At 44.2% G+C, this 12,708-nt stretch overlaps 1 protein-coding gene across 4 annotated transcripts in view; it reads left to right on the forward strand.

Annotated features, from left to right (window-relative positions):
* Positions 1 to 1,441: 1,441 nt before the first annotated feature.
* Positions 1,442 to 12,708, forward strand: part of tbc1d1 (TBC1 (tre-2/USP6, BUB2, cdc16) domain family, member 1) — a 103,857-nt gene continuing 92,590 nt past the window's right edge. For all 4 annotated transcript variants that reach the window (XR_004565417.1, XM_034189185.1, XM_034189183.1 and 1 more), the window contains exons 1-2: positions 1,442 to 1,569; positions 4,819 to 5,437. Coding sequence is in view for 3 of the 4 variants with exons in the window: in XM_034189185.1 (XP_034045076.1) it covers positions 4,856 to 5,437 (582 nt within the window). In the remaining variant the exon portion in view is untranslated. The remainder of the gene's footprint in view (positions 1,570 to 4,818; positions 5,438 to 12,708) is intronic.

Raw genomic sequence — 12,708 nt, forward strand, 5'->3', positions numbered from 1 at the left:
CTCTGTTTTCATATTTTGCGCTTCATAATGCGCCACACATTTTCAATGGGCGACAGGTCTGGACTGCGGGCAGGCCAGTCTAGTACCCGCACTCTTTTACTATGAACCATGCTGTTGTAACACGTGCAGAATGTGGCTTGGTATTGTCTTGTTGAAATAAGCAGGAACGTCCCTGAAAAATACATTTCTTGGACCGCAGCATGTGTTGCTCCAAAACCTGGATGTACCCTTCAGCACTGATGGTGCCATCACAGATGTGTAAGTTGCCCATGCCATGGGCACGAATACACCCCCATACCATCACAGATGCTGGCTTTTGAACTTTGTGCTGGTAACAATCTAGATGGTCTTTTTCCTCTTTTGTCTGGAGGACACAACGTCCATGATTAACAAAAACAATTTGAAATGTGGACTCATCAGACCACAGCACACTTTTTCACTTTGCGTCTGTGCATTTCAAATGAGCTCGGGCCCAGAGAAGGTGAAGCTGTTTTTGGATGTTATGTATGGCTTTCACTTTGCATGGTAGAGTTTTAACTTGCACTTGTAGATGTAGTTTTCTGAAGTGTTCATGAGCCCGATACGGTAAGATCCTTTACACAATGATGTTGATTTTTTAATGCAGTGCCGCATTGAAAGATCGAAGGTCACGGCCATTCAATGTTGGTTTTTGGCCTTGCCGCTTATGTGTAGAAAGTTCTCCAGATTCTCTGAATCGTCTGGTTATATTATGGACTGTAGATGATGGAATCCCTAAATTCCTTGCAATTGAACATTTAGAAGCATTGTTCTTAAACTTGGACTGTTTTTTCATGCAGTTGTTCACAAAGTAGTGATCTTTGCCCCATCTTTGCTTGTGAACGGCTGAGCCTTTTGAGGATGCTCCTTTTATACCCAATCATGGCACTCACCTGTTTCCAATTAGGTGTTCTTTGAGCATTCATCAACTTTCCCAGTCTTTTGTTGCCCTGTCCCAACTTTTGTTGCAGGCATCCATTTCAAAATGAGCAAATATTTGCACCAAAACAGCAAAGTCTATCAGTTTGAGCATTAAATATCTTGTCTTGGGGTGTATTCAATTCAATATAGGTTGAAGAGGATTTACAAATGATTGTATTCTGATTTTATTTACATTTTACACAACGTCCCAACTTCATTGGAACTGGTGTTGTATGAAGATTGTCAACCCAGGAAACTGTCTGTTATCACATGGTATATCTTGCTGCTCTGATTTGTTGTAGGTTTATCTAGTTATCATGGGTATTTTGTCAATAGAAATTGAAGTGATGGGTTTAAATGAGAATTCTTAATATAGCAATCTGTTTATGATGGGCTTATAATAAATTGTAATTGTACTTAATATCTTTAATATGTGCCCAAAGTTCAGTTGGAGGCGGCTCCCACCTTAAGAACATTGTGGTTCCGCCCCTGCAGCGTGCACTTTCGGCCTCCTCTTGGTGTCGCAGCTTTCTAAATATTTCCCTCCGACCAGCGGCGGCTGTGTGACTGTGCGTGTCTCTCTCTGCGTCGACTTTCACAGTTTCCCCACCAACGATCAGCAGCGATCAGGTGAGTCTGTGACGGCCTGACCACGAACACTCGTGTTTTTTAGTCATCAAGTTATATGTTGTTTTGAGAGCCGTGCGTAAAAAGTTATTTTCCGTGCGTAAAATTGCGCCTCAGACCAAATAAGGCGTTTCGCCCTCCGTGACATTCAGTTTTGACGTGTGATGTCTCTTGCTGTGTGTTGATCTGATCTAACAGGTGGCGTTTCTGCGCACAAAGTCAAAAAAGAGGTGCGTGTAAGTTTGAGCGACTTTGATTTTTATAGTGTGGCTGAAATAAAATACAAAAAAGCGGCGGTTTTATAGGTGCAGTAACTGTTTGGATGATGGAGGCTTATTGTCGCACCACCATCCAAATATGGTCGGCGTGGTGTTTGTGTCCTTGACGCCAGACGTGTATACAGTCGAGCTCAGTGTTTGTGGTTCCATAAACAACAGCAGGTGACCCTGTTCTCAGAATGACCTTCTGAGTGAAGAAAGTGGGAACATTACAAAGTGGGACACACACACAAAAAAGCTGCCAGATCTTCGAAAAAGTGGTTCGAGGCGTTGATTTCACACACACACACCCTATATATATATATATATATATATATATATATATATATATATATATATAGTAGTTTTCCATTTCACTTTTGTTGATCAGATTGCATTTTGTACCAAGTAATTAGTAACTTCATGCGATTCCAGTGTTAACCATTTTGTATGGTGGTTATTTTTGAGCAACTTTCATCTGACACTAAAATCTTATTAGTCTTGAAGATCTAAAGTAATTTGTTGTACTAACTGACAGAAAACATTTTAAAATCTCAAGGAAAGGTGTTTGAGTCAAGCTTTTACATTCTCATGTTCAACAGTGATTATTAGAAACACAAAAGAGTTTAAGCAAACAGGATTATACTTCTGCGTGTGTGTGTGTGTATATATATATATATATATATGTGTGTGTGTGTGTGTGTGTGTGTGAGAGTGATTGGGAGAGGGGGGTATTCTATATTTTCTTTTATGAAATATAGTATTGAAATAAACTTTTTTGGAAACTTTAACCAATCAAGTCCAAATGTTCCTATTTCAAAAATAACAGAAAAAGTCAAATGAAGCCGTTGTCAGTAAGGTGAAGAAACTCTCCTTCTCCCAGTTGTTTCAATTGTGTGATATTTTGAAATGCTCAAACACCAAATGAAACAGGTGGTTCATAAAAAAAAAAAAAAAACTTTTTTAACTCAACCACCGCGCTCGTAGAGCGCAAACCTCCGGCAATACTAGTTTCCAATTCCACAAATTTTTACCTTGGGGGGGGAAATTTCAAGGTCAAAGTCCTGTATAAGCTAAATTAGATGTAATCAAATGTCAGGAGTGTGTGTGTGGTGTCAGGTTTGTTTTTTGTTGTTGTTGTTTTCCCAACTTTTTCAGTTTCTGAATTCTTGTTCAGATCATTTTCACAGAACATTGGTTATCTCTGTTATGCACAATTTGTCATTGCTTTTTGGCACTTGGTTTCTGACTGATAGCTGGAAGACAGACAAACAGGCATAAAATTTGAACCTCCATCCAATTTTGGTGGTGTAGGTAAATCCACAACAGAAAAATGAGTGATTGAGGCACTTTTGATTGAGATATAATACAAAATGTACACCAAATGGGTTTTTCAATATTAAATTCAAATGTCTACAAAATCCACAATCCGGATCAGATCTGGATCAAACTTTGTCAGGCGAAAATGAGTGCCAGTCTGCACCTCACTTTCAAATATGAGAGTGATTGGGGCATGTTTGATTAAGATATAATGTCAAATATACATTAAATGGGATTTTCAATGGCCACAAAATCTGTAAACCAAATCAGATCCAGATCAAATTATGTCAGTTGATAAAGGATATCATCCTACATAACGCTCTAAAATAAGACAGAAATTGGATCTTTTATTGACAGAGTTATGAATTTTTACCCAAGACCATCGGGTTTTGAGAAGGCTTTGCGTCTGTCTGTTTGTCAGTGTTCAGCGTGAGTCCAGTCCTATTGCTGCCAGGGTCTTCAAATTCACAGAGAACATTCTTGGGACACAGACCTTGGACACGTTCAAAGATAGCTAACCTTCACCTATTTTAATAGGTTATAAAGAAACATTCTGTTTCATATATTATGCAATGAATCATGCAAATCAGTTTTTTCTCTGGAGTGATTTGCAAGACATCTCGCAGCTGTCAGCGTGCATGCTAACGTCCGCTCAGAGGTAACTTCCTCTCTTGTCTCTTGTGCTCATGTATGCACACACCCACGTCCTCCTGCAGACACCATTAAAACGTAAATAAAATATTGTTTATAACTGATTGATTTTATTCTGCACCAGCTGAGTTAAAATGCTTGAAACACTAACACTTTTTTTTTTTAACACTGACACTTTTTTTAATTTTTTTGAAACATGAAAATGAATTAATCAAATTCACAAAAGTGAATTTTGTGAAATATTGTGAAACTGTACTTGAAACATACATGGGATATTCAGGATAACTTTATAAGCATATAATAATTATATTATTATTATACCCTTTCAAAATTCTTGAAAGAATGAACTGTTTTAAGAAAATGTTTATTTGTTTCAAATTACTCTCAATACAAAAAATGCTTACTTTAGAAGGTTAACTTTTCTGAAACATCAACACACAAGCTACAACAGTTACTTCACAAAATAGTTCATTGCTTTATAATGCTTGAATTGTAGAATTAAACAAATGCTTCATAAAAAGATTCACTGTTTCAAACTGCTTGAAACATTAAACAACTGCTTCAGAAAATATATACTGTTTTAAAACATTTATTGAAAAAATTAATCCAGGACATGGTTTAATATTTCAAGAAGGCCAACACAATAAATTAAGCAACCACTTCATGAAATTATTAAATGTTTCAAGAGTGTCAAAGCACTAAACAAAATAACTTTGGAAAATAATTCAAGAGGTTCCAAGGGCTAAATAAAACCACCACCTGAGGAATTATTCAATGTTTCAAGATGTTCTAATTCACTGTTTCAAAGCAACCACTTCAGATAATGAGTCATCTTTTTGAAATGCTTGAAACATATATTGGAATAATTGCGATAGTGGAATCTGATGGAACCCCCCCAAGCAAAACTAAAAATACCCGCTGGCTGCGCCTCTGGATGTCTTTGAGTGCATTTTGCATTGAGCTTTTATTTCACTATTTCACTGTTTCACTGTGTTTGTGTCTTTGTCCTCTGATGTGTTTGCAGGAGACAGTGAAGATACACTCTTCTGGCCACAGCAGCCATGGAGGGACTCCACTTTGAGGCAAAACCAAGAAGACCTAAAGATCTGTGGCCTGGAGACTCTGAGAAACCACATCCTCCTGGTCTCACTTTGAACCAACAGTCATGTCCATTTTTTTCTACCAGTCTAACTCCTCAGCAGCAGAGGACTGGATTCTGGGTGGAGATGATGCAAGATGACGATGAGATGCAAGTCCAGTACAGACTGACACTTGTCGGTTGTCTGCCGGTCCACCACCTGACCACCATGGCCATGCTACCATGGGTGGTGGCTGAGATTAGCAGGTCTCACGAAGAGCTAAACAAAGAAGTCCAGACTAGAGAGCTTGAAGGAGGACAGCAGGACTCCTCTGTCCACAACAATAAGACTGTGTATCTCAGTGTGTCAGCCTCACGGGTGCGCTGTGTGTATGTTTGGGGGGTTACGTGGGACCCTCTGTCACACACGGTGCTGTTTGAATGTCGTCCTCACCATGTGACCAAACTGATCCACAACAGCCAGGACCCCAGCAGCTTCGGCTGTCTGGTTAGAAGAACTTCCAACTGTGGCTGCTATGTTTTCCGCTGTCAGGACCGCACCAAGGTATGTGTGTGTGTGTGTGTGTGTGTGTGTGTGTGTGTGTGTGTGTGTGTGTGTGTGTGTGTGTGTGTGTGTGTGTGTGTGTGTGTGTGTGTGTGTGTGTGTGTGTGTGTGTGTAAAGAGAGACAAAGAGAGACATGGCACAACATTTCTGCCTCATGTTGACATAAAACAGGAGCATATGCAAGATAATGCTTGCAAAAAAACAACAAAAAAAACCTTAACCCTCAATTATTCCCAAAGTGTGAGCTGCAGCTCCCTGGTGGGGTGTGAAGGTACTGCATGTGGACTGTTAAAGCTCATACAAAAATCTTTGAAATTATTATTATTATTATTATTTTGTTAGAAAGTTTAAAATTACCCCCAAATAGTTATTAATTAAAAAAATATATAATCAGAAGTAATAAATCAAAGCAATGGGTTTTAAATTGTGTGTTATTCTTCTTTTATCTGACCTAATAGTGTATTTGAATGGGACAAAAATCACAGAAGCTCTGGTAATAATAGTAATTACTTTAATCCACCTCCCCATATAAAAGTACAGTAATCCAGTCTGAACAGGGCTTCCTTTGTGTTTTCACTTCTTTGACAACAAGAATTCATGGTCTTGAGGGTTCTCAAACTTGTTAGTCTGCACTTGTAGACAGTGTATCTGGGAGCAACCAGTAATTCCTCTTATTTGTTTATTTATTTTTCATCAGTCTTCTGGCCAAGATGCAAAAAAAAAAAAAAAAAAAAAGTGAAAGATGTGGTAAGTATGTCACTTTTGAGCTACTGTATCAACAAGGTGGCCTCAATAAGGGGCCCTGCTCACATGTAGATATGAAGGACTCATTCTAGTAAGTCCCTTCGGCTGCTCCCTTGTTTGTACTCGGGGTCGCCACAGCAAATCCAAGGTGGATCTGCATCTTGATTTGGCACAGGTTTTACGCCGGATGCCCTTCCTGACGCAACTCCACATTACATGGAGAAATGTGGCAGGGGTGGGATTTGAACCCAGAACCTTCCGAACTGAAACCAAGCACATTAACCACTTGGCCACCACCCCCTCATATGAAGGACTCATTCTAAACTTGTGAAAACAGCTTGAGTCATTATTGCAGGTAATTATAACACTAATGAACAGATGGTTATAAATGCTATATTGCAATTCAGCTAACGTATGGCCCTAAATCCTACACACTGTAGCTTTACTGTGCGGCACACTTGTCTGGTCACCATGCGCCTGTCCTCCTCCACGTGGCTCGCTTTGGTTAAATCCTCTGTGTTAGTACACGGTTGCAGCTGAAGTCCATTTCAGGCTGGAGATGTCCTGGAGCATCTTCAGCACGCAGACTGTTTGTCCACATTAAGCAGGAAGACAAAGCGTTTTGTGTCAGCGTGCCCTTTTCTCGCTGTGATGAAGCAGAGTGTGCTTGTATAACAAATACCCGCGTATCACACAGCAAATATTGCTATACTGTAAATATTACTGCGTGCATGCAGGACGTGCAGTGCAGCATGCACACACGTAGGCTGTCCATTTGTGTTCTCTAAATATGATTCAGTGAGAGCAAACAACCAAATTGTACTTGAAAGTGTGCATGAGAAACCACGTTGCCATGGAGACCACTTCCTGCACCCCACAGCCGATTATGATGTGTGTGTGTGTGGGGGGGGGAGTGCCTGTTCAGCCTCCCTCAGAATGTAGTGATAATGTCAAGCCGGCCACCTGTCACTCCAGCTCCGTCACACTGTGGCGGCTCGCTGTGCAAATCCAGAATCTCGGTTTGGGGTTTGAGTGCTGCAGAAATTTTTTTTTTGTTTTTTTGCTCCTTTTGTGTTTTGTCTGCATTTGTTTATTAGCAGCCTGCAAGCAGTGTTTCCACAGTTACTTTGAAAAAGTAATCTAATTACTGATTACTCCTTGAAAAGTAACTTAGTTACTTTACTGATTACTCAATTTTAAAAGTAACTAGTTAGTTACTTTCTGCAGCTGCCGACAACACCCCCCCTCCACCACCTCAACATGAAAATGATAACCTGTTTTGCCAATATTCACTTTACAGTCACTCTTTCTTGACTTCAATGAACATAAATACTTATTTTATAAAAAATAAAATAAAGACATCTTTCTTGACCTCATATTTAACTGTTGACAGCTCTGTAATGGTAAAACTTAGTTTCAAACCTACATTGTTTATAAATGTAACTATTAAATTATTTCTAAATTTTTCTAATATTTAAATTTCTTTTTAAACATTTTAGTTGTTGAAATTATTATTATTATTATTATTACAAGTATTATTAGTATTAGTAGTAGTATGAAAAATTGTCTTCAAACGTGTGTCAGGGGGTGTGTTTGATCTGCTTTTATTTCTTGGTTGTAGCCTGTTTTTGTTTGTAGGCTGTCTTCTCTTTTTTGTTTATCTCCTTGTTGGATGCTTTTCTGTTTGGGTCTTTCTGTCTTTCTTAATGGTGGGCGTGTCTGTTTCTCTCTCTCTCCCTGGTCACGCCCCCCTTCTAGTGCTTTCCATGCTCACCTGTGTTCAATTTGCAGCTCGTCGCTGGGGTGCATATATACTGCTCATTCTGCTTTGTTTCTTTGCCAGATTGATGCGCCCTGTGCCTTCTTTCCAGCTCTCGTTCGTTGTCCATAGTCCTGCCTGCCTCAAAGTGATTCCGACCTCCTGCCCGTTTGTTCCGACCACGATTAAGCCTGATGTTAATAATAATGCTGCTGTTGTGTTTTCTGGACTGTCTACCCGTGTACCGACCACTGCCTGTCATACCACTAAAGTTTGTCAACCAGAGCTGTGTTTGTGAGTCTTGCATTTGTGTCCAAACCAAACCTCCTGTCAGATCAGTCTGGCCAACAGTGGACACAGCAGGCTCAGACCCTTTTCAGCTGGCGGTACGACACCACAGCCAGCAACTCGCGCAGCAGGAAGACCAACTCGCTAAACTGAGTTCAGGAATTAGCGAACTTGCTAAACGCCAGGACACTTTCATGTCCACAGTCAGCGCGCAGATGACACAGCTTCTGATGCAATTCAGCCCTCAGGCTTCGTCGGACGCGGCCACCGGGGTCTCCAGCCCACCTTCACCGGGGCCGCCAGCAGCCGCACCAATTCCCGCCTCTGCTCCAGTGGTCTGTAACCATCTGTCGCAACCGGAACGTTTCTCTGGAGAATCCGGCGATGTCAAACCGTTTATTACACAGTGTGAGCTCCACTTCGAGCTGATGTCCCCCATGTTCCCGACAGACAGAACTAAGATGTACATATATGATCACTCACCTTTCCGGTCGAGCGGCTGCCTGGGCAACAGCGGAGTGGAGCCGACAATCTCCCACCTGTGCTTCTGTCCCGGCGTTTACCACGGCTCTCCAACAGGTTTTCCAGCACACAGCCCCGGGACGCGAGGCTGCGCGCTCCCTCATGAGGCTGAGGCAGGGCAGCCGCCGGGTAACAGACTACGCGATTGACTTTCGCATTCTCGCAGCCAAGAGTGAATGGAACCCGGCGGCCCTCCTCGATGTGTTTTTCCAGGGTCTGTCTGCAGATTTCCAGGATCAGTTAATAGCCGCCGACCTGCCGGATGATCTCGATGAATTGATAGCACTGGCCATCCGCACTGACCGCCGTCTGCAGGACCGTCCACGGCGAGCAACCACCACCCGGACGGACACGCCTCCAGCCCGTTACTCCTCCTCCTCCACTCACTCTCGGCCTGAGCCCCCACCACACGGTACTGAGGAGTCAATGCAGCTGGGGAGAATGCGACTGTGACAAACAGAGCGACAGCGCCGCCATGAGGACGGCCTCTACTTCTACTGTGGACATTCAGGACATTTGAGTTCCAATAGTCAGGCCAGGGGTGCCACCGTGCGGCCAAGATCCGAGGTACGGGTGAGTCTAAATTCCATCTCCTCTGTTTCAACTCAAAATATAATCCCAGCTAAATTAACATCTGACCATACCACCATAGAAATATCTGCTTTTGTAGATTCAGGTTCTGATGCCAATTTGATCTTGTCCTTTCTTGTCAGGCTTCCTTCACCTTAAGACGTTTAAGCTCCCGCGCCCCCTGGTGGTACGTGCCGTGGATGGTCACGTGCTTGGTGAAATCACTCACCGCACTCAGTCTGTCAAACTGCTAATCTCCCACTCTCACTCTGAATCAATTAGCTTTCATGTGATGGATAATATGACTCACCCGATCATTCTGGGGCACCCCTGGCTTCAACGTCATGGACCAAATTTTGATTGGACGAAAGGAGAGATTATATCCTGGAGTCCATCTTGTAGCAATGTAAGCTTGCCAAAGTCTGTCTGTAGTTCAGAGGAAAGCATCCCAGATCTTACTGGGGTCCCCGTGTGCTACCATGATCTTGCAGCTGTTTTTAGCAAAGCAAAAGCTAAATCATTACCACCGCACCGCAGTTATGACTGTGCCATAGAGCTTCTCTCTGGGGCAATTCCTCCTCGGGGAACGCTATACTCCTTATCCGCACCTGAACGCCAAGCTATGAATGAGTACATACAGGAGTCCTTAGCGGCAGGGTTAATACGCTCATCCTCTTCTCCAGCAGGGGCGGGTTTCTTCTTTGTAGGAAAGAAGGACGGAACACTCCGTCCCTGCTTCGATTACCGTGGTTTGAATAAGGTCACAGTGAAGAATTGTTACCCGTTGCCGCTAATCTCTTCCGCATTTGAATTGTTGGAAGGTGCCAGAGTTTTTACTAAGTTCGACTTACGTAACGCATACCATTTGGTAAAATGGCAAAAGCAAGGTGATGAATGGAAAACGGCCTTCAACACTCCCTCTGGTCACTACAAATACCTCGTGATGCCATTTGATCTCACGAACGCGCCTGCAGTGTTCCAAAATTTAGTTAATGATGTGCTACGTGACTTCCTGAATAGATTTGTTTTTGTCTACCTGGATGATATCCTCATTTTCTCCCCCGATCTGACTGCTCATATCCGCCACGTGCGCCAGGTATTACAAACATTATTGGAAAACGGGCTGTTTGTGAAGGCAGAAAAATGCGAATTTCATAAGTCCACGGTCTCCTTTTTAGGTTTTGTAATTTCCGCCGGGGAGATTAAGATGGACCCTGCAAAGGTGGCAGCAGTACAGGAGTGTGCGGTACCCACCTCCCGTAAGGAGGTGCAACATTTCTTAGGTTTTGCTCATTTTTATCGGAAATTTATTTGAGGATTCAGTTCAGTGGCTGCTCCCCTGCATGCTGTCACCTCGTCCCTCTGCCCGTTTGTCTGGTCGATGGAATGTGACAAGGCGTTCCGAGTCCTAAAAGATCGCTTCACCGTGGCCCCCGTGCTACTCCTCCCTGACCCCGCACGACAGTTCGTGGTAGAAGTTGATGCCTCCAATGTAGGTGTGGGGGCCGTTCTGTCCCAGAGGAACCCCACTGACAACAGGCTTCACCCGTGTGCCTTTTTGTCAAAGAAATTGACCCCCCCAGGAACGCAATTATAGCATCGGCGACCGCGAGCTGTTAGCGGTTAAAGTGGCTTTGGAGGAGTGGCGGCACTGGCTGGAGGGGGCACAATTCCCGTTCATCATTTACACTGATCACAAAAACCTAGAATACCTCCGCTCTGCCAAACGGCTCAATGCCCGCCAGGCCCGATGGCAATATTTTTTTAGTCGTTTCAATTTTACTCTGTCCTACCGCCCAGGCACCAAGAATGGGAAACCAGACGCCTTATCTCAACTGGGAGATCCAGTAGACACGCCTGTAGATCCAGGAACGATCTTACCCGCTTCATGTTTTGTGTCCGCCTTAACCTGGGACATTGAGAGTAAAATTAAATCAGCAGTCGGGGATGCGCCAGTTCCTGCCGGGTGTCCGCGGGGAAAACTTTTTGTTCCACCAGATCTCAGGAGTGAGACGATCCGCTGGTGTCATGACAGTCGGATGTTCTGTCATCCCGGAATTAAGAAGACCTTGTTTGTAGTGCAGCAAAGATTTTGGTGGCCAGGCCTAGTAAAGGACATCTCTGAATACGTATCTGCCTGCCAAGTATGTGCAATGCATAAATCCTCTAACCAACCACCTGCAGGGTCCCTGTTACCTTTGCCAATCCCGTCTCTTCCGTGGTCTCATATAGCCGTGGACTTTGTAACCGGCTTCCCACCCTCCAAGGGACACACTGTGGTTCTAACTGTAGTCGATCGACTCTCCAAGATGGTTCATTTTATTCCTCTACGGAAACTACCGTCAGCCAGGGAAACAGCTGTGGTTATGCTAAACCAGGTCTTTAAACTACACGGCTTACCGCAGGATATAGTCTCCGACCGGGGCCCGCAGTTTGTATCCTGATTCTGGCGAGAGTTTTGCCGTCTCCTCGGGGTTACTTCCAGTTTGACTTCGGGTTACCATCCACAGGCCAATGGGCAGGCGGAATGGATAAATCAGGACCTGGAGAAAGGTCTGCGGTTGCTTGCGTCGCGGCATCCTGCCTCCTGGTCGGACCAACTTCCTTGGGTCGAACTTGCCCATAACAGTTTGCCCTCTTCTTCCACCGGTTATTCCCCCTTCCATGTTGTTTTTGGACACCAGCCTGCGTTTTTTTCCCTCGGTCAACCTAAACTCGTCAGTTCCCTTGGCTCTCGGTTTGATTCTTTGTTGCCGGCGAACCTGGGAGCATGCTCGGACGATTTTGTCCCGTTCTGTGGGAGCTTATAAGACGGCCGCTGACCGTCGGAGGTCCGCGGCCCCGTCCTACCTCCCTGGGCAGCGGGTGTGGCTCTCTACGCGGCACTTGTCACTTCGGGGCGTGCCTAAGAAGTTGGCTCCCAGGTTTGTTGGTCCCTTTCCGGTCACCAAGGTTGTTAATCCAGTTTCGGTCCGTCTTCGTCTTCCTCGGTCCATGCGCCTCCACCCTACTTTCCACGTCAGTAACGTCAAACCTGTTCGGTCAAGCACTTTGTGCCCTCCTGCCGTTCCCCCGCCCCCCGCCCGGTGTGTGGATGGTGGCCTGGTCTTCTCCGTGCGCCGGCTCCTGGCCTCTCGCCGCTGCGGTCGTGGTTTTCAGTATCTGGTCGATTGGGAGGGTTATGGCCCCGAGGAGCGGTCGTGGGTCCCCTCTCACTTTATTTTGGATCCTGTGCTTATTCGCGACTTTCATGCCACTCACCCCAGTTCTCCTGGGCCGTCCAGGGCTGGCCGTGGTGGAGGGGGTACTGTCAGGGGGTGTGTTTGATCTGCTTTTATTTCTTGGTTGTAGCCTGTTTTTGTTTGTAGGCTGTCTTCTCTTTTTTGT

Source organism: Thalassophryne amazonica, chromosome 15 (genome assembly GCF_902500255.1).
Source record: "Thalassophryne amazonica chromosome 15, fThaAma1.1, whole genome shotgun sequence".
NCBI lineage: Eukaryota > Metazoa > Chordata > Actinopteri > Batrachoidiformes > Batrachoididae > Thalassophryne > Thalassophryne amazonica.